Source organism: Sarcophilus harrisii, chromosome X, assembly GCF_902635505.1.
Source record: "Sarcophilus harrisii chromosome X, mSarHar1.11, whole genome shotgun sequence".
NCBI lineage: Eukaryota > Metazoa > Chordata > Mammalia > Dasyuromorphia > Dasyuridae > Sarcophilus > Sarcophilus harrisii.
Genome location: NC_045432.1, coordinates 76,957,132 through 76,979,157, shown reverse-complemented (window position 1 = coordinate 76,979,157; position 22,026 = coordinate 76,957,132). Strand labels below are relative to the sequence as shown.

The 22,026-nt window shown below is 46.1% G+C and overlaps 1 protein-coding gene across 2 annotated transcripts in view; it reads left to right on the top strand.

Annotated features, from left to right (window-relative positions):
- Positions 1-12,684, top strand: part of ALG13 (ALG13 UDP-N-acetylglucosaminyltransferase subunit) — a 33,453-nt gene extending 20,769 nt beyond the window's left edge. For both annotated transcript variants that reach the window (XM_031944462.1, XM_031944463.1), the window contains 6 exons: positions 2,177-2,245; positions 2,702-2,900; positions 5,343-5,480; positions 9,075-9,115; positions 10,389-10,686; positions 11,747-12,684. In XM_031944462.1, the coding sequence (XP_031800322.1) occupies positions 2,177-2,245; positions 2,702-2,900; positions 5,343-5,480; positions 9,075-9,115; positions 10,389-10,686; positions 11,747-12,021 (1,020 nt within the window). In that variant the 3' untranslated portion in view covers positions 12,022-12,684. The remainder of the gene's footprint in view (positions 1-2,176; positions 2,246-2,701; positions 2,901-5,342; positions 5,481-9,074; positions 9,116-10,388; positions 10,687-11,746) is intronic.
- The last annotated feature ends 9,342 nt before the right edge of the window (positions 12,685-22,026 follow it).

The following is a 22,026-nucleotide window of genomic DNA, read 5'->3' as shown; positions in this document are numbered from 1 at the left end:
ATGACAATCGTTGGGAACTTCAGAACTGATAGGGGACCAGCTGGAGAATGGGAACAGATGGGGGTTCAGAGGGAGAGAGTGGCAAGCTTGGGACCCTTAGTGTTGAAATTAGGAAAAAAAAAGGACTACCCACTGTGATAGCGCTGGCATGGGGAATGCCCTCTATAGGTACAAGGAGGCTCCTTTTCTTCATCTTACAGTCTTAAAGGAGTTGGCTTGAGTGCTTAGAGTCAAGCTTGGGTAGAAATGGGGGGGGGAACCAAAGACCTATGGATCCCTACAGGCCATTGATGACTTTGGAAAGCCACTTCTTAACATTCTCTATGTTCTATAAGCTTTATGTGGCTTTGTGAAATATATCCTAACTTCATACTAGTTAAATTGGGGACCTGGGCTATAGAGCTGTCAGAGAGGGAACCAGAATGTGGGGCCTCCTGGCTTGGAGTTGCTGTGTTGCCCCTGGCTAGTCACGAAGCCACTTCTTTAGGTTTGTTTTGTAGTGATCCGCTTCTGGGACATGAGACTTAGACTTGGTGCCTGGGTTCTATGTTCCCCATCTTGCAGCTCTTCCCCAAGCACTTCATGCAGAGGCCTTTAGAATTGGCCTCTGAGAAGCCCAGGTTGGCTGTCAGGAGGAGGTATGACAGGTTTGTTGCAGCCAAAAAGCATTTAGGTTTGAGGCCTTGAGTGATCAGAAATTGAAGTGATCCAGTTAGGTGTAGAGCCATTTGTGGTCCTTGACCCTAGTAGGGGAAAGAGCATTAGGTGGCAGTTGTTCCTGGACCCCTGGCTCCCTTGTGGTCAGTTAGCCTCAGACCGGGACTTGTGTCATTCCTGGCTGTCGGGTGACCTGTGCTCAGTGCTAGCGGCGGGATGGTAAATGTTGGAGTTTTGGCTGGGGGTCACTTGGGCTCTAGAGCACCTTATGGAACTCATCACAAAGCAGCTGTGTGCAGGCAGGGCAGATGTAGCCTATTCGGGGTCTGGAAGCTGTGCAGGAAGCGCTAGAGGCCTGAGGTCATGGCTAGTGAAGATGCTGCGATGGACTGGAGAGGGAGGGAGGCTATTGTTGGCGTCTGCCTTCCAGTGCTCCGCAAACCTCGGCATCACCCATCCCCCTTCCAGGTTGCTGGGCTCCTGGGGATTTTGACGTTTTCCATTTACTAGGCAGTCTTTTTGAAAGGGGACCTTGTTTTAATTATAATAACTTAAAAGGGCTCCATTCTTTGGTCCTGAAAGGCAGTGCCAACCGTGTCAGGAAGCAAGGCGCTAGATGGGATTGCGTGGTAGCCCGTCTGTCATGTATGGAGTGATGGAAATCAGACTCGTTTTCAGAAAAAGTTTTGTTGTTCTCCATCCTCCCCACCAGTGCCCTTTTCGAACGAGAAAGTTCACTAAAACTGGCCATTCACAAAGGTGTGTACCCCTACGGCACCTCTGTTTCTTATGCCTTTTAGCAGAAAAAGGAAAAGAATAAAAAACTCGATGTTGCTGCCACAAACCAGACTAGGGGAAAAAAGTGGTGACAGCCATTCTTGGGAGAATGGGCAGCAACACCTTGCCAGGCAGAGGGGGGCCTTTTCGGGGACCTGATGTAGTGTTGTTATTGAGACTTTAGGTGAGGAAGTTCCCTTTTTTGTCCCCTGCCATTTGCTGCCTTTTCATCTCAGAGAGCTGACTGGGGCACTGAGAAACTGTGGTTTGCTGAGGGTCCTCCAGGGACCCTTAGGTAGCATCTGTCACACAGCAAGTGTTTAAGCAATACTTAGTAGGTGTGAGAGGTCGGATCTGAATCCAGATGTTCCTGAAGTGCAAGAATAGTTTTCTCCATTTTGACTGCAACTCTGGCTTTCTCATGATTCAGGGTCTTTTAGGGCAAGTGTTTGTAGCACTTTATACTTCTCTCATTTGTTTCTCGTGAAAACCCTTTGAAGTAGTATGGGTGCCATTAACCCATTCTAAAGATGCGGAAGCCAAGGTGGCAGAGGTGTGAGATGGTCGTCAGCTTCCTCATGACTAAGTCCCTGGGCATGTTGGGGTATGTTCAGTAAAGCAGGCCTACACAAGCTATTGAAAGATCGCATCTCCCTTGCCCCCCCCACCTGCATGCTGGTTCCCTTTTGTAGTCATATTTCTTAGTCTTGTGTTTGCCTTGTAAGTTTCCTTCTTGTCCAAGTCTCTCCAGGATGGAAGACCATGTTCTATGCCTTCACAAGATACCGGTGCCTACAGCTACCCTCAAAAGGTAACCTCCCTGATGTTGCCATCCCAAGTGGCACTAGGGTGTGTCTGCCGAAAGACTCCTGAGCCCCTGTTGCCCTCAGAAGCTCTGGGGAGCCACGTCTGTCCCTCCTGCAGAGAGAATCCAGGCCCACCTACTATAGGCAGGGTCAGTTTATCACTTTGCCCAAAAGACCTCGTTTGGGGACGGCGAAAGGTCTCTCACTACTAGCGTAGCAGGATGCTAGTATCGCAACTCGAAGCCAAGCTTAGGGCTTCCGAGAGCTTGGGAGGGTCCCTGAGTGAGCTGGAAGGAGCCGAGATCATCCACGCCATAGGGCCCTTTTAGCTCTTACTTTGACCCTTCGTTGATGCGGGCCCGAGTCCGTGAGGTGGTTATGAGAAGGCAGTCGATGTTTCCAAGGGCTTTTCGCCGTGTCTGTGTTGGGAGTTCCTGATCACAATTCTTTCTGCTCTTTAGATGCTGATGAGCCCAGCGGCCATCTCTGCTGCTTCCTGTAGCAGCTCCCTGCCGCCGACTGTCTTACCAAGTTGCCCACCAAGTTCTCAGGTGGTCACAGCAGCTGCTGCTGTCTCCGCTCCTCCCAGCACAACTTCTATGTCATCACAGACCCCTATGCAGCCTCTCTTTGTGGCTCCAGCTCAACTAAACCGCTCAGGTAAGTCACCACATGTGGGATCTAAGAAGGCTTAGCAGCTTTATTCCTTTTCTCTCTTGGAAGTGTGAGTGTGAGAGACATGTGTGCCCAGTGAAGAGACCAGGAGACCCCTGGCTCCCAGGACCATGTGGTTTGGAGCCCACGCTTGGAGTTCCCAAGCGTCAAATGGACATGTTGGCGAGGTCACGCACTTGGATTTGGCAGGATTCACAAGGAGTCTGCTGGGGAGTGTGTGGGTTGTGCTTTGGGGAGTTGATAAGGAGGAAGGCTGTGGGCTGGGCATTTCAACACCCTGCCATGACTGAGGGTATTCATAGACCCACCTGCATCCTGGTTTTGCGTAGTATCAATTCCTCCAAATTGGGGGTGTGGTGGATTTCTCTTGGCTGTCCAGTGGAGGGCGTCTGAGGGGTGGCCCGTGCATTGCTCCGGATTGTTCTTCCTTCAAGGTGGCACCTAAGGCCAATTTCCAGGTGAGGACGGGCATTCTCGTTGAAGCTTCTTTGATTTCATCTGAGTGATGGAATCAGTGATAATGGCTAGAAACGGCTTTGGCTGTTTTGAAGGCTTCCCTCTCTTTCCAGTGATTGGCTCAAGTTTGGACTAGTTGGAGGCACCATTTTGCCACAGCAGAGCCTGTTTGCCATTTTTTGAGGCAACTGCAAGGGAACTCGGCAGTTTTGGCAAATGTCTTTGTTTTTCCCAAATGTGATGAGTATTTTATCTTTTTGAAAGACAGTAGCTCAGGAGGACCTGTGTTCAAATACAGTGTCATACTGTGTGATCCTGGGCAAGTCATTTAACTGCCTCCAAAACGAAAATTTAAAAAGAAGAAAGTGGCCATAGGTATATAGGGAATGGAAAGAAAACTCAGTTGGTCAAATTTTAAGTCCCCCCCCCCCCCAAGGCAATATCCTAGCCTCTTCAGCATAGAGGCCAGTGTTTATTGTCATGCAGATGCCCGGGAGCTACAGAACTCCTTGTGAAGCTTCTGAGCTGTGCATCCTGGCTCTGCTTGCCTTTGATTCCCATTGCTTCCTGGAGAACAAGCTTGGACCTTGGCAGTTTGGGGGGGCTACTGTGGAGCTGGTTGCGTAAGCTCTTCCCACCAGGCCTGTGCTTGCTTGGTCATGACATAAATTAGTTTTGGGGATCATTCTAAACCACAGCAAGGTCTGCCATTGGGCCCAGCCAACTGAGGCCTTCTGCTCTCTTTCCCTCCCAGAGTAGCCAGCCCAAGTCAGACCTGGACAGGGATCCTTTCTACAAATCCTTCCCATAATGATATATGTAAGTGATCCCAGTGGAGGGAACACCAGCCAGAAAGGTAGGGGAGCCCAGGGCACTTGGGAATCTTGGACATTTTTTCTTATGTCAAGCCAAGATCTCACCTCCCCGAAATCCGTCCCTTAAGGCTTGGCAGGATGAGATGGATCCCTGGCCTTTCACGTGTGTGAGGAGGGCTCTTATGTCCTAGAGTCCTCTGCAGGCCAAACATCTCCAGTTCCTTCCTCTGTTTTTTTTTTTTTTTTCTTCACGGTATGCTCTGGCTTCTTTGTATCCTGCCTAAGTTTTGGGGACCAGAACCAAGCATCCAGCTATGGCCAGGCCAGAGAGTGTGGATCTCCACCTGTAAACCTATAGCTGTTTAGTTGTTCTTCAGCCGTGATTCTCTGTGGCCCCATTTGTGGTTTTTGTAGCAAAGAGACTGGATGGCTGGCCATTTCCTTCTCTAGTCCACTTGACAGATGAGGGAATTGAGGCAAACAAGTGACTTGGTCAGGGTCACACAGCTGGGAAATGTCTGAGGCCACATTGGAATTCGGGCCCTCCTGACTCCAGGCCTGTTGCTCTGTCCCTTGTGGCACCTTCCAAGGCATCTTGCTTTGGTGGCCACAGGGTTATTCATTCGCGATGAGCTTGGAGTTCCTGCCTTTGGACCAAGGGCTAAACTTCTCATGTCCCAGCTCAGTGATGAGTGAGGGCGGGGACAGCCTATCTTGGTTCCCAAGAAGCGATGAAGGAGTAAAGTGTGATGAAATGGAAAGCAGGCTGGATCTGGACTCTGAGGCCCCGAGTTCAAATCTTGACTCTGTCACCTTGGGCAAGATCTTCAGGGATCTCCATGGTTCTTGGGCCTTTGTCTACGACCATATGAGCATGTCATTGGAGAGGTGAGGGACTACAGGTGCAGAATGTTGAATATTCTGCTAATGTGTCGCTTAATTTCACTTAAATGGCTCACGGAAGGAGGGAAAGAGTGATATTTAGAGAGTATTTGATATTAAGACAAAAAGCATCAGTGACATTTTTTGAGGGGGGGGAAGAACTGCCTACACGCATAAGGGAATTTGGGCAGACGAGTTTCCTGAAAGGGGAGCCTCTGCCCACTGGCTGGGCTTGGCTGGTGGATCTTGACCATGAATCACTGTTTCATTACAGTGATCCCATCAGCAACATACTCTTACTATCCTGCTCCTGTTGCTGCATCTGGTCCACCGAATGACATGGGCGAACCGGGAGGCTTCCCGATGCCCCCACCTTATTCATATGATCCGAATGGCAGTGACCTACCTCGAGGTAAGGAAGTTGGGGGTGGCTGAGATGTCACGGTGATAAGACTTTCCTTAGAAACCAGTGACTTGGGGCATAGAAAAACCAGCAGAGATTGGAAGCAGCCTGGGGAGTTTCTTTTGTTGGCAGAGGTTTCCACAGGTGGTCTTTCTCTTCCTGGAGTTGATCCCATCATCTCCTTTAGTACTCCCAAGTAGCCTGGGGCTCGAAAGAGTATCCATCAGTGTGCCTCTGCTAGCTTGCAGTGGGATTTTGGGACTCCTGGGAGTGTCACATCCAGGAAGGACATATGTGGAAGCCCCCCTACTGCCCCAGATCCTAGCATTTGTATTTTCACTATCCAGAAGGTCCTTATTGGCAGAGAACCCCTTCCCTTCCCAGCCATGCTATGTCTTCCCTCCCCTCTACCTGTGCTATCTGTACCCCCTCCTCCTTAGTTCAAAGAGCACAGTCTACACAGACAGATGCTTCTTTTGATTTTAGGCCTCTTCCGTCCCCTGGCATCCTTGGCCATCCTTTCTTATAACCCCAGACTTGCCAGTGGGGATTAAGGTATTTCTCATTCCTCTTTCATTGGCGTGCCCACATTTACCCTTGCCCACTGTGGCTCTGCATCTAGACTCTCCTTTGGGATCCAATCACTCCAGGTTTATCTGGATTATCTCTACTTAAGTCCTGGTGATGATTATGTACTGACTCCCTGGTCATTCTTCCTCCTTTCTTCATGAGTTCAGTACTTGGTTCACAGTCTGTCCCTCTGCCACTGCTCCTGCCCTCTCGTGTTGGGGGTGGGGGGTGGCACTCTGATGCGTGGCGCCTCCTGTGATGGATGTAGCCCTCTTACCCTTGAGCTTACTGTTACCCACAAGTGGCGGCTCTTTTTTGTGTTTGTACTCTGTCATGGCATTGCTCTCCACATGCCCGCTTTGGGTCCCATCTCCTCTTCACTGGCCACGTTCTTTTCCCCCCGCCCTGTTTCAGTCCCTTAACCCTACACTTGTCTCTGCTTGGAAACCCCCTGCTGATCACTCCAGCCTGCTGTCCCTAAACTGCAGACGATTCTGCCTCCACTTCTGCTCTCACTCTCCAGAGCAGGTTGCAGAAGGTGTTGTGGCATTGTGCTGCCTCAGCGGCAAATGTCTGCCGAGTTCTTCCTGAAGCCTGGCACTCTTAGCTGTCTCTGTGATTTGCTCTCTTCGGGCCACCCGTGGCACTTCCCTCCCCGTTTTTAGTTGAGGACCTTGCCTAGTTCTTTATTGAACAAATTTGGGCTGTTTGAGGCGAGCTCCATCTTGTCTCATTTTCCCGTCATTGCATATCACCAGATGCACCAGGTACTTGCTGGACGTCCCATAGACATCTCAGGCTGCTTATACCAGAACCAACTTCTTATCTCCGCTTCCCTTCTAACTAACTTCTTTATTACCGTTAAGAGGCTCACCCCGCATTGCAGCCTTTGACGTTCTCAACTCCCCTTCTTCTCTTGCCCTCTGAGCTGCATCCAATCTCTGTCTGCACTCTGGGTTCTGCACTCGTGACCTCTATCTTGACACAGATCCTATCTTTTCCCTGCACTATCACATACACCAAGAACCTGCCATGGGGCCCCAAGGCTTTCTCCTTTCCAGTCTGGAAAGGAGCATCCCAAGAGATAAAGTTCCACAGTCCATCGTTATTTCCAGGATCAAATAGAAGCTCTTGGGTCTGGCACTTTAAAATTTTGGCCTGCCCTCTCCTGTTTTTGGACGTTATAGACGAGGTCCGCTTGCTGGTCCTCCCATGTGCCAACGCTCGGTTTTCCATCTCCCTGTCTTTGTACTGGCTGCTCACTTCTGCCTCTTGGGAGTCTCTGCTTTTCTCCCAGACTTGGCTCCAGCCATTTTTGCCTTCTGGAGGGACCTTTTCTGTTCTCTTCTGTCACTTGAACCTTGCCCTTCAAGGTGCTTTTCCAGCTCCTCAGTCTGGTTTGTGCGTGTGCCATTTCCCCCATTGGATGGAAGCTCTCAATCTAGTCCCAACCCCTCCTTTAGAGTTGGGACCTTAAGACCTTGTAGAGAAGGGCTTGGGGCTTGTCTGCAGTCACTCAGCTCCGGATGTGATCCCAGGGCGTTGTGATGAAGATTGGCAGAAGTCACCAAGGTTTTCTCCCTTCTTTCAGCTTTGTATGGTCGGGGCTCTATGCGGTACAGACCCCAGACCAAAGTCTAGGGCTGTGTTAGGGCTCAGCGGCCTGTTTTGCTGTGCCGTGCTGCAGAAGGGTGTCCAGTTTGTGACCTGCTCTGCCTTGTGAGCTTCCAGGCCCTAAGTGATCAGCACAGTGGCTCTGACAGAGTAACGTGAGGGCGGCTTGACAGTCAGCTTGCCATCTTAAGGGACCAGTGATGGATTGAAGGTTCACATCCTTCTGTTCTATTGGCAAGTTCTCTGATAACCTGGATGCTTCCCATTACTTTAGCGCAGTCCTGAGAGTTGGCCTAAATGTGCTGACTCCAGTGCCCTGCTAGATGGTACTGCTGCCACCACTGCTCATTCAGGGCTTCCTTTACCCTTAAGAAAGGACTAGCAGAGTGATGCTGTGACTTTGTGCTGGGCACTTCCTCTCACTGTGCCTTGGTTTCCTCATTGGTAACGTGAGTCCAGTGAGGACCACTCCAGCTCAAGAACACAGATGGATCCTAGTTGCTACAAGGTCATGGTCTCGGCTGGCTTGTGGTACACACTTGGTGGACATAGAGCTCCCAAGGAAAGCCAAGGGCTGCCGTTCTGTGCCCCTTTATCACTGTGTAACACACTCGTTCTGCTGGTCTCTTTCTTCTAGCTTCACTGCAGGGCTTTGCTACACCCTGGGCTGGCTTGGCCAGTGCTGAGGAAAATCTCGAGTAGCATTTGGGGGCTTGTGGTTGGTTTTGGTGGCACCTCATGGCTGAGAAATGAAGTCTACCCTCTGGGCCCTTAAGGACTTGGGGTGATACTTGCATTAGTTTGCATTAAAAAAGGGGGTGCAGTTAGAAATATTTGAGCAAACTGAGTAAAAGACCTTTGACTTGGATTGCTGAAATTTGGCTTTGGGCTGCTGCCCTTCAAGGCCTGGAGGTGGGGGAGCCTTTCTTGGTCCATGTGTTCTTGATAGCTCAAGGCAGTATTCTCATTCCTTCCTCAGGGATGCAGAGGTGGGAGGTGACTCCGTCAGGGTCCTGGGGGCTTTGCTCAGGGCCACCCACCTGGCAGGCCAGCCGCAGACCCCTGGACGGCCAGTGGCGGTCTGCTGTGAGCTGCCGATTTCCACTTCCAGCACTGGCAGCCTCAGCATCTTGCTACTTTTGGCAGCCCTTTTCCCAAGTAACAAAACTGTAGCAGGAGCCTTCTCCCTTGGGAGCAGCTAAGGAACAGCGCTGATCTCAGAGTTAAGCTCAGCTAATTGCTTTCTCTACTCTCAGCTTGCTAAAGCTGGGGATAATTAGCACAGTTTTGCTCGATTGATTCCAAAGACAGCACTCCAGTCAGCTTTCTTGAGCAGTGAGTGGGGCCTGGGGTTTGTTTTGGATTGGGGAGGTGGGGCTGGCATCTGGGTCTCACCTGAGCCTCTTCTTTCTGTTGCAGATACCAAGGTGTTGCAGTACTACTTTAACCTGGGGCTGCAGGTAAGGGCTGTTCCTCATTAGGATGTGGTTCAGCCACTCTGGCCTTGGAGGGAAAGCAGGTCCTGTGCCCAAATTGAGGCCGGGCCAGCCCGCGCGGCACTGGGCGCTGGACCTGCTGCTTGGAGCACTGACTGCCAAAGTGTAATAAGGAGGCCGACTGGCGTTTCTCTGGCCTCCTCGGGCTTGCCGAGTTGCCGGTGTGTACTCACTTACTTTCGTTCCTATAATCATGCTAGGGGCGTGCTGTGATTTGCGGGTGTCCAAACTGAATTCAGTTGATTTGCGCTGGAAGTTGTCAGAGGTCTTGAGGGCATGGGGGGATGGGTGGGAAGGAAGCGAGCGTTTGTGGCACTGTGTGCCAGGCACTTTGCACATTTTATTTTATTTGCTCCTCCCAACAACTGAGAAAAGTAGGTGTCATTATCCCGATTTTACAAATGTTACTCACACACAGTGACTTGCCCAGGGTCATACAGCTAATAAGCATTTAAGGTTAGATTTGAACTTGGCTCTTCCTCCCTGCACAAAGCTTTGCTAACCAGAGGACGTCATCTCTTTGTTGACTTAATCATATAACTGCTAGAATGTGTTGTTATTAAAAGGAGCTCCTGTACTTGATTGGGTACAGCCCAGCTTTGAAGGGCTCACATTAAACATCCACAGCTGCTCTTTAGAACAAAGCTAGGAAAGGAGAGAAGGGGGGGGGGTGGCTCTGTTCTCAGAGGGGCATTTTAATGCTTTCTTAGAGCTCTTCCATGTGTCTCTTCCCCTAATAAACAGCCTGTGGGGCTAACCTGGGAATCGGTGGCCTTGGTAAGGCTGACCACCAACTGCCACCATAGCACTTTCTTAGCTTTCTACCTTTTCTTGATCCTCTCCTCCATGCTCCTGCCATAGCAGAGGCTATCATGGGGCTGCTGCTCATTGAAGATGCAGCCTTTTCTCCCTTTCATTGCAGGCTCGCTGGTTCTTGTACCAGAGAATAGAGACACTTAAAAATAATTGGGTTATCCATGAAACTTTTTTTTTTTTGGCTCCTTGTGTTTGTAGCTTTTTGCCCTCCTTTAGTCTGTAACATCTCTTGGGAAGTGGAGGTTGGCTGGGGCAGAGCCAGACTTGTTTTGCTCTGTGTTTGTCCCCTGGGGTTTTTTTCTCCCCTTCTCTCCCCTCATGGTCCTTCCAGTCTATTCATGGTAGTCAGGATGATAATGATGATGATCATCAGGACAGTAGAGCTCTGCAGAATTTAAAAACTCTTCCTTTCTTCCCCTAGTATTTCCACCAGAATTACTGGCACTCCATGGTCTATCTGCCTCCTCTGCAACAGCACCAGCAGCCGCCGCCACCACCTCCGCCACCACCACCACCACCACCACCCCCTCCACCACCACCACCGATGCCTTCTCAGCACATGGCTCCTCTTGAAGCCTATCCTGTTTATCCTGAACATATGCCAATGCCAGACCATGCAATGTCCCAGATGTATAGCGATCTGGGGAGGATTGATAACCGGCAGGTTCCTCCCGAGTCTGTAGCTGCCAATGACTATATGAGAAGCCGCATGATGTCAGGTAGCATCCAAAGTGGTGCCGGCACACCGTGCAGGTTGGGAATGTGTGTGTGGGGGCACGATGTGGCCAGAGCCAATACTGCACTAGGGTGGGCCATGACTCGGGACGTTAGCACTGCCCCTTAGCCCTTGGCCGTTTCTAGTAGATGAGGCCTTTGTCACACCTGAGCTTCTAGGGCACCAATCTTTGGGGTTGGGTTGGCGGCAAAGAGCCGATGCTATGCCAGGGCAGGATGTCTAGCCAGTATGTCAGGCTTGGAATTTGGAAGACTGGACTTGAAGGAACTTTCTGATGCTTACTGGATAGCTTGGGGTGGGGATAGGGCCTTGGTCCAAGTCAGCCATTAGGAGAGTTTCCTGGGCCCTGCAGATGAGAGGCCTCTGCCTCCTAATGTAATTGATTATAAGAGAGCGGATATCCTGGTGCCAACTTTGCCTCAGTTGCCTTTCAATCAGCCTCGGTCCTCTCTTAGAATTGCATCGAGCCTGCGTCCCCATTGTGGAGACCTTTTTTCTTGTACCACTTGAGGTCGAGTCATCAACATTGAGCTTGTTTTGTGAGGGCTTATCACTTAGGGGAGAAAAAAGTTCTACCAATGTACAGACTCATTCTGGATCTTAAGCTATAGCCCTGGCCTGGACTATTTTTGCACGGTCTGGGCTTAAATGTCGTGTGTTCTGAATCCAGTGACATGAAGACCTGAGTTTATAATTGCCCCAAATTGGGGGAGGGTGTATTAAGACAACCTGGAAATTTGGAGTCTGCCCCCACAACAATCTACTCTTAAGTTTTCTGTCGTCTTACCCGAATGCCTTATGCCAGAGCTTCCCTGGTCCCCTCTGTTGATAGGGGCTTGGGCCTGTCATCTAGTCCAGCAGCTGGGGAAACTGAGATTGGGGGAGTGAAATGGCTTGTCCGAGGTCACATGGAGTAGGAGTAAGTGGCAGAGTTGGGTTGTATGTTGCGTGTTCTGACTCCAGATCCGTGTGCTTTCGTTTGTGCAGTGAGGTTTGGAGCGTCTGCTTATCTGAATCATTTCTCTGGGCTTTGTGTCCTTTAGGTGTCTACACGAATCCTGAGCCGCCACCACCACCCTCCGGGCCTGTCTACTATCCAGTTATGCCAGAGCCCTATGGCCAGCATCCCCTGCAAGGATACGACCCCTGTGTTTCCACGGTCCCTGCTTATCACTATGTTGCCCCATGGCACCAGATGTCTGCATATGGCAGTTCCCCCCGAATCCATGGTGCTGTGAATCCTGGCCAAGTGCCCCAGGTGAGCTATGTTCCATCGGCCAATCCTGGTGCAGCTCACTATCCTCCTCCAAACATGTGAGGCTGAGCAGAGTCTTCCCACTGCCATTTTGCTTGCATTGCCATGATTTGTGGGAAATATTTGGATGAGAATCGGTGTCACTTTTCTTGCTTTCAGATGGTTTTTCTTTGGATTCATGTTAGTTATAAAAAGATTAAGGTTTATTAAAAGTGCTGACTGTGGAGACTTGAGGTTTAACATCATCACCACGTGGAGCTTGTCTGCTCCTAAGCTGCCTTGAGGCCCCTTAACATCAGCTGACTGGCCTTGGGTCACACCAGCGATTTCTTTGGTTTGAAACAGCCTTTGGGTCTTAGTGAACCCAGTAGAATTGGACAAAAACTTGCTTCGAGCTCTTGTCAAAAAAGATCATTCAATCTTTTTCACTTGTTATTCAGGCTGTCGGCATGACCCACGAGCCTTAGTTTTTGCCTCTCATACTCCACTTTCTCTAAAGGGTGATCGTTACCTCTCGCAGCCTTCAAATGTTTAGACTGAATTGTGTTGGCTTGTGGTACTAAGTTGGGGAAGGCACATAGTGTTCTTTCTTATAGGAACATCAGAACAACTCCATTATTTTGTCACCTCGAGTGCCTTAAGTCTCTCTTCCAGAGAGAATTAATTTCTGTTGCCCACAATAGTCAAATAAAACGTTCAAATGGCCAAAGCGTGAGTTTCTTTTGTGGTGGCAGAGGGCTGGCGCGAACTAGTTTGCATTGTATACAGAGATGGTGGCTGCAATTGAACAAGTGAAGGAGAATGAGAATGAATGAAAATGGAGGTCGACCTACTGTTGGTGGGAAGGGAAGATGGCTGCGTGCCAACTGGAAATTTTTGTTTTTTATGCTGCATGAAAGTTAGGCAAATATATGGGACACTCGTGGCAAACAGTAACTCCTGACTCCTGGTTTTGCTTGGCCAACAAGTCCTTTATTTGTGGTTTCTTATACTGTTCTCCTTAAGGTGCAGGTTTTCTTCTAGGTGAACTGCTCAATGGTCACCCCCCCCCCCCAGCAGCTGCCTTTTCCTTTGTGGTAATTGGATTTTTGTCTCTGGCTGCATGTCTACATCCATATAGATGCGTTCTCTCCTGCACATCTGGTAATTCCAATGACGTTGAAGTTGAGGGGGGGCTGGGGATGGTGGGGAGAAGGTCCCAACTTTCCTCCTCTCCACTTGCTAGAAGAGCCTCCCCCAATAAAGCCTCCCAAGTTTTGTCCGCCAGGTTTTTCTGCCCCATCAAAAGGATTCATGTCTTAAAGAGATTACAGGGCATAGAGGCATTCTGGTTTTTAGTAAAACTTCATGTGTGTGATTACATTAACTGAGGGTGGGGAGGGGGAAATGCTCTTTGAAGGCTTACAGTGGACATTCAAATGCCATCCAAAGCGGGTACCAAAGGACCTTAGGGCAACGGGACCAGGTAAGTCCCTGCCTCCTGCAGAAGCTCTGGGGATGAGGATGGAAGCAAGGCCGGGATTTTGAGGTAGAAGTGAGGAAGGACAGTATTTTAGACATGGCACATGGCCAATGCAGAAGCCTGAAAATGTGAGGAGGACTAGCAGAGTGCTCCAATGTGGTTGGACTGTTGAGAGTAGAGGGGAGAGTAAAGTGGAAGAAGATTGGAAAGGCAGAAACAGGCCTGTGTGCTTCCTGGTGGATGCTGATGTGAGAAACCTATTTGTAGATGTCTTAATTCCAAGCCATTGATAATGTTGCTGTCCGGAGTCCTGGTTACCCCACTAATCATACTTTGCAAATGGTTGGGATGCTCATAGAATTCTAGATCCACATAACTGGATATCGTGAGAGATTGAGCTTGGCTGGATTTCAACAATATGATTGTCAGCATTTCAGGCCTGCAGCTGCCAGACTTTAGTAATTCTGTCATATGGGCCGGGGGAAAATCGGGTACTTTGACCTATGGGAAAGAGGTGGGAGAATACATGGGGAGTCGCCTGATATGCCCAGGCATCTGGGAGCAGAGCCCCTGCCTCTAAAGGTGTGTTACCAACTCCTGTTCATCTGCTTCATTGGTAAAAGGCTCCAGCTCTGTCCCCCTTCATGGAAAATCCCAGAGCTGCTACCTTGGGGCCACACACAAGTCTCTAGCTGCCTGGATAAAGTGTAGTTCTGCAATTCAGTAAGCCATGAAAAAGGCTTTGCCTAAGATGAGTGTAACTGGCCTAGCAAAAGGAGATGAGGCTACTTGGGCACCACTTGGTCCTAAAGGACCCATTCTCTTTTCCTCGGGTTCATTTCATGGCAGCTAGGTGGTGCTGCAAAGCCTGGACTTGGCTACTGGTCATTCTGACAGCCTTGTACTTGAGACTGTGTGACCCTGGGCAAGTCAGTCCTGTTTGTCTCATAAAGCAAAAATCCCCAAAGAAATCTGGCCTCAGATACTTAGTAGCAGTATCATCTCAGGCAAGTCGCTTTACCTTGTTCGCCTCAGTTTCCTCTTCTGTCAAATGAGCTGGAGAAGGAAATGGCAAACTATTCTACTATCTCTGCCAAGAAAATTCCAGATGGAGTCGGGGGAGCCTGATGGGACTAAACAACAATGGTATTCGCTTTCTTCCTTTCCAAGTGTTCACAACCCATCCTTTTAATAATTCTACCTGGGAATATCTGGCAAACTTGTCAGCCTGTTTACCATCTTCCCTTTGTTGAAGCAAGCTGGGCCCTTTTACCCATCTTTAGGCCTGTGGCACCTCGTGTGTTCTCTATAATGCCTTCAAGCTTGGTCACGCTTGGCATGGGCCCTATGCCTTCTTTGAATTTCCCCTTCTCTCAAATAAATACACACACACATACTTAAGTCCTTTTTATTGGCTTGAGTATTTATTGTAAATCTCGTGTTTTCTTTGGCTTTTTAGAGTCTGAATGTGTCCTGGAGTAATGCAGTTCCCCTGGGGCCTACAGTTTTGCCTTTTCCTGGCCTCCTTTGAGGTTCTCATGGGTCTTAAAGTTTTCTTCATCCCACTTCTTTTAGCATCCTGTTCATTTCCAGATCCGTCCCACCCTCCCCATGCCAACTGAAGTGGCGCCCGAGTGTGCGGCCAGCGTTCCTGCTCTCCCTTCTGTTGGTTTTCACCGCTTTCATCCCTGGCCAGCTTTGGTGTTTGTGTTCTCATTTATGTTACTGTTCTTACCGTCTGTTCTACTTATGCTCACTTTGCTCTCCAACCCATCATCCATGTCTTCCTATATCACTCTGAACTCTTCACATTCACCGTTTCTTACAAGGTTGGAGTATGTCTACTACGCCTGGTTCAGCCATCCTCCAAGTGAGGAAAAATTACTTTGTCTTCAGTTCTGTTACTACAGAAAGTGCTGCTAGAAATATTTTAGCATATTGGGATATTTCTTGGTGTCTTTTGCCTTGGAAATAAGGGAATATCCATTTATATGGCATCTACTATGTGCTGGGTGCTGTGCTAAGGCTTCTTGCAAGTATTATCTCATTTGATCTTAAAATAACTTTGCGAGGGTCATGCTATCATTAACCCCATTTTACAGATGAGGATACGAAGACAGAGACTGTGGGGGTATATGCCTCACAATGAGATCCCCGCTTTAAAGGGTATAAGTTTGGCACTGAATAAGTTTAAATAAAATTGTCATTTTTATTATATTGGCTCAGCCTATCTAAGAGCAATTAATAATACTTCAGTTTAGATCTGTCTTTTATTTGCATTGTGTAATTGTGTTGTTCATATGGTCCCTCAGTTTGTCTTGGTAGGTGGACTCCCAAGGGTGTAAGTCACTTTTTTTTCTTTTCAGATTTCCAAATTGTTTTCTGAAAATGGTCAGTTAACTTCACGTTTCTGTTAACACTAAGTGTATGTGTGCTTTTCTTCGTGGGGCTTCTCCAACTTTATTTCCATCTTGTTTTTACTTTTGACAACTTGCAGGGTGTGAGGTGGAACTCGAGACGTGTTGATTTGAATTCCTCTTATTGGTGAATTAGAGCATTTTCCCATAGGGTTGCTCACGCTTTGCCATTCCTTTGAGAACTTCATTTTTATATCCTTAACTATTAGTGGGGGAGGGAAGTGTTATTTGTGTCTTACTGCTGTTGTCTAAAAACCTTTAAGTTTGCTCTAAACACCTTTTCCTTTTCTTTTAATCAGCCGTTTTCACGTTTCTCCTCATGGCACTGATTCTCCTGTTGTACCAAAGTTTTCAGTTTTATTTTGTCAAGATTTTGCCTCATCTTTTGTGAGTCTTCTCTACCCATTGATTAGGAATCTTCTGCTTGAACTAGAGATCATTACTGATCACAAAATAGAAAATTTCGATTATACCAAACTGAAAAGTTTTTGTACAAACAGACAAGATTGGGAGGGAAGCAATAAACTGGGAAAATATTTTTACACTCAAAGGTTCTGATAAAGGCCTCATTTCCAAAATATATAGAGAATTAACTCTGATTTATAAAAAATCAAGCCATTCTCCAATTGAAAAATAGTCAAAGGATATGAACAGACAATTCTCAGATGAAGAAATTGAAACTATTTCTAGTCATATGAAAAGATGCTCCAAGTCATTATTAATCAGAGAAATGCAAATTAAGACAACTCTAAGATACCACTACACACCTGTCAGATTGGCTAAGATGACAGGAAAAAATAATGATGATTGTTGGAGGGGATGCGGGAAAACTGGGACATTGATGCATTGTTGGTGGAGTTGTGAACGAATCCAACCATTTTGGAGAGTAGTTTGGAACTATGCTCAAAAAGTTATCAAACTCTGCATACCCTTTGATCCAGCAGTGTTACTACTGGGCTTATATCCCAAAGAGATTATAAAGAAGGGAAAGGGACCTGTATGTGCACAAATGTTTGTGGCGGCCCTTTTTGTAGTGGCTAGAAACTGGAAACTGAATGGATGTCCATAAATTGGAGAATGGCTGAATAAACTGTGGTATATGAATATTATGGAATATTACTGTTCTGTAAGAAATGACCAACAGGATGATTTCAGAAAGGCCTGGAGAGACTTACACGAGCTGATGCTGAGTGAAATGAGCAGGACCAGGAGATCATTATATACTTCAACAACAATACTAGATGATGACCAGTTCTGATGGATCAGGCCATCCTCAGCAACGAGATCAACCAAATCATTTCTAATGGAGCAGTAATGAACTGAACTAGCTATGCCCAGAAAAAGAACTCTGGGAGATGACTAAAAACCATTACATTGAATTCCCAATCCCTATATTTATGCCCACCTGCATTTTTGATTTCCTTCACAAGCTAATTGTACAATATTTCAGAGTCTGATTCTTTTTGTACAGCAAAATAATGTTTTGGTCATGTATACTTATTGTGTATCTAATTTATATTTTAATGTATTTAACATCTACTGGTCATCCTGCCATCTAGGGGAGGGGGTGGGGGGGGTAAGAGGTGAAAAATTGGAACAAGAGGTTTGGCAATTGTTAATGCTGTAGTTATCCATGCATATAACCTGTAAATAAAAGGCTATTAAATAAATAAATAAATAGAATAATTCTAAAAAAAAAAAAAAAAAAAAAAAAAAAAAAAAAAAAAAGGAATCTTCTGCTTAGTCCTAATTGTGAGATGCCCTCCATTTCCCTTCCATTTTTTCATGTCAAATTTAGAACTTATTGTGCTCTGCCACGTAAGTGGTATATTGTTGCTGAGTTGTTTCAGTTGTTCCCAAGTTTTCATGCTCCCATTTGAGCTTTTCTTGGCAGAGATAATGGAGTGGTTGGCCCATTTCCTTCCCCAGCGCATTTGAGAGATGAGGAAACTGAGACAAACAGGGTGAAATGACTTGCCCAGGATCATAAAGCTAATAGGTATCTGAGGCTGTATTTGAATTCACTGTGTTCCTGACTCCAGGCCTGGTGCTCTATCACTGTGCCAGCTAGCTTTTATTTGTAAGTGGTTAGTCTGACTCTTGGTTTTTTTTTTTTTTATATGTGACCCAACAGTTATCCCTGATGATTGTAATCAAAGAGGGCTTCATTCCAAGTAGTTTGTTTTTGGGCTTATTGAACACTGGGTCACTGAGTTTTGTTGTGATTCTTGCTTACCTAGTCTGTTCTGCTGTACTTTACCAATTAGTTCTAATGACTACTGTTTTGTGATATTGTTTAAAGTTAGGAAGTATGCTTCGTTCTTTATTACTATTTTTTTGGTTATTTCTCTTGAGATTATGGATCTTTTGTTGTGACAAATGAATTACAATATTTTGTCTAGTTTTGTAAAATAACTTATTGAAAGTTGGTTTCTTTTGGGATTGTGGTGGGAAGGAGCTTATTTGAGGATACAACTAACTCCTAAAGATGAAATGCAGACATTAGCATGGCTATGGCTTGGGGGGGGGTTGAACTAAATTTAGCCCACCTTAGTTATAATACTCTGTTTAGCTTTCAAACACTGGATAACTTGGGTCATTTATTATTGAATATTACGTATTTAATTGATTCCACTGATCCCCACCCCTCAATTTCTTAGTTGGTACTATATCGTTTTGCTGATTACCACTTTGTAATATAGTTTTTGAGATTTGATACAGCTAGGTGGGCTTTTTGTTCTTCCAGATGAATTTCATTACCATTTTTCCTAGTTCTGTAAAATATTTCTATGGTAGTTTGGTTGGTATGGCATTGAATAAGTAAATTTGAATTAAAATTGTCATAGGTATTATATTAGCTCAGCCTACCCATGAGCAATTAATATCGCTCCAGTTGTTTAGATCTGTTTTTCATTTGTGTTTTGTCATTGTGTTTGTCTGGTTTGTGGGTTGGTTGTGGTAGTGAACTCCCGAGTAGTTCAGAGTGTCTCCAGTTATTTTAAAGGGAATTTTTCTTTTTCTTTCTGCTGGATTTTCTTGATAGTATCTAGAAATGCTGATGATTTTATATGGGTTTACTTTGCATCCTGCAACTGTGTTACAAGGTTGTTCATTGAGCTACTTTTTCAGCTAACTCTTTAGGGTCTTCTAAATCTACCATCATATCTGCAAAGAGTGAGAGTTTTGTAGCTATTCATCTGTTTTCCTTAGATTGTCAGATTTAAAACTGGGAAAACATTTTTACAGTCAAAGGTTCTGATGAAGGCCTCATTTCCAAGATATAGAAAGAATTGACTCTAATTTATAAGAAACCAAGCCATTCTTCAATTGATAAATCGTCAAAGGATATGAACAGACAATTCTCAGATGAAGAAATTGAAACTATTTCTAGCCATATGAAAAGATGCTCCAGATGATTATTAATCAGAGAAATGCAAATTAAGACAACTCTGTGATACCACTACACGTCTGTCAGATTGGCTAGAAGGATAGGGAAAGATAAGGCGGAATGTTGGAGGGAATGTGGGAAAACTGGGACACTGATAGTGTTGGTGGAATTGTGACTACATCCAGCCATCTGGAGAGTGATTTGGAATTATGCTCAAAAAGTTATCAAACTGTGCAAACCTTTTGACACCCAGCAATACCTCTACTAGGTCTATATCCCAGAGAGATTTTTAAAAAAGGGAAAGGGACCTTAATATGGAAGAATGTTTGTGGCAACCCTCTTTGTAGTGGCTGGAAACTGAGTGGCTGCCCATCAATTGTAGAATGGCTGAATAAATTTTGGTATATGAATATTATGGAATATTATTGCTCTGTAAGAAACGATCGGGAGGACAATTTCAGAGAGGCCTGGAGAGACAGGAACTGATGCTGAGTGAAATGAGCAGGACCAGGAGATCATCATATAGTATTGTTGTTGAAGTATATAATGATCAATTCTGATGGACGTGGCCTTTTCCAACAAAGAGATGAACCAAATCGGTTTCAATAGAGCAGTAATGCACTGAACCAGCTACACCCAGGTAAAGAACTCTGAGAGATGACTATGAACCACTACATAGAATTCCCAATCCCTCTATTTTTGTCTGCTTGCATTTTTGATTTCCTTCACAGGTTAATTGTACACCATTTCAAAGTCTGACTCTTTTCGTACAGCAAAATAACTGACTGGACATGTATACATACGTTGCATTTAATGTATACTTTAACATATTTAACATGTATTGGTCAATCTGCCATCTGGGAGAAGGGGTGGGGGGGGGAAGGAGGGGAAAAGTTGGAGCAAAAGGTCTTGCAATTATCAATGCTGAAAAATTATGCATGCATATAACTTGTAAATAAAAAGCTATAATAGGAAAAAAAATTATCAGATTTACTAGAATAGGGCAAAATAACTCCTAATAATTTAATCCCATCTTTCTTAGTGATACATTCATCCTTTTTAGTTTTGATATTTTGGTAATTTGTTTTTTTTTTAAACAATAACAAATGGTTATTATTGATTTATTGAAGGGGGAAACAACTCCTCTCTCTTCAGCTATCTCATTTTAGTCTAGGGTTAGGGTCCTCTAGATTGGAATCAGACATAGTTATATTCCATTGATCTGGACATTTGGATGAGGCTAATGGCTAACAGCATTGCCAAGGAGAAGAGCAGCATGGGCAATCCTAATTCATTGAGTTCGGATGCACTGCAGTGCTTTTGTCCTCCTGAAGGACTTGAGTGAGCATTGCTTTTCAGGTGGGGGGAATACCTTGACTTCTTGACTAGTCCGTTGGCTGATCTTGACTCCTTAACATTGTATCTCTTATCTATTGATTCTAGTTAGTGCAGGGACTAATTCAAGAGGACTTTCTCCCCCATTTAGCAGTGTTTGAGTTCATGTGAATGTAAGGTGCCGTTAATTTTTATTTAAACTTGTCATAGTTTAAATAGAGCTTGTGGCCTGGCACTACTGCCTTTGTGGCAGATACTCCTGTCGTATGGAAAAAAAGTTGTCTACCCCCTCAAGATGAGTGCAAATCAAAACTGCCCTGTGATTCTGCCAAGTAGCTCACGTGTTTTTTTCTTTCTGCCCTTCCAACAGTGCAGCCAGAGTGGGCTGGGGGTCACATAAGAGGTTTGAATCCCTTTAGTGTTATCAGCCAGTTGTTCCTTCTGCAATAATGTGCCCAAATGGAAATGCGCCCTTTCTAGTAGACTTTGTGACCTTCTGCCACAGGATTTTACCCCGCACTTAGAGTCGACACTTTTTTGGGCAAAAGGTAAGTGTTTCTTTATTGTTTCTTTGTTAGGCAATTGAGGCTTGACATGAGGAAGACCTTTATAAAGTTCTGTACATGTGTGACCTCAATCATCTGGGTACCACAGTTCATAAAGGATGTTAAGCTGAAGGATGGGCAGAGGAGTGGGGCTAATGGGGTGATAGTGGAACTTGTGCTATTTAGAGGAAGGCACCCAGCTAGGTAGGCATGGCGGGGGGGGGGGGGCTTCTCTATGGACAATCAGGAAGGGTGCAGGATGAGAGGCTGTATGCAGCTGCCCCCAGAGGGGCAAGATCCCCGAGTCTCTGGAATATTGATACATTAGGCAATAATTTTTAGTTCTGGTACATGAATTAGGCCCCCAGGGCCTTGTGGAGCCTGTGAAAGCCTAACCAGAAAATTAATGGGGGGAGTACTAGTTTGAATTAGTCTTTTGTTCTGACTTCCTGCTTCCTCATGAAGAAATGCAGCAACACACACTGCTGGCCACTCTAAACTGCTCTTGGGGTACCTAGCTTAACATGGGAGGGAGAGAGAGAGGGGGAGAGTATTTTGTTTGTGTCTCGTCCATAAATTCTGACCCGGTCACTACCATAGAGCATGCATCATGGGTGCTCAATAAAGGGGGGATAAATTTCTAAGATGAGGCCTCTGAAATTTCCTAATATTGCAATGCTCCAGCTTTATGGCCATAGAGTTCTTCCTTCTGGAATTCCAAAGTACTTTATGAATACTAATGAAATCTCCCAACTCTTGAAATCCAGAGCTTTGTGTATAATGGGGGAAAATGAATTTTCTTTGAAGAGTGTTCATGAAGCTCCTGTTCTCAGGCCACGTCTACCGATCTATGTGATCTGTGGGCTTCCTTCTAAGAGTCTCCCTGCTAATTCCCATGTAAGACACTTTGCCAAATCCATG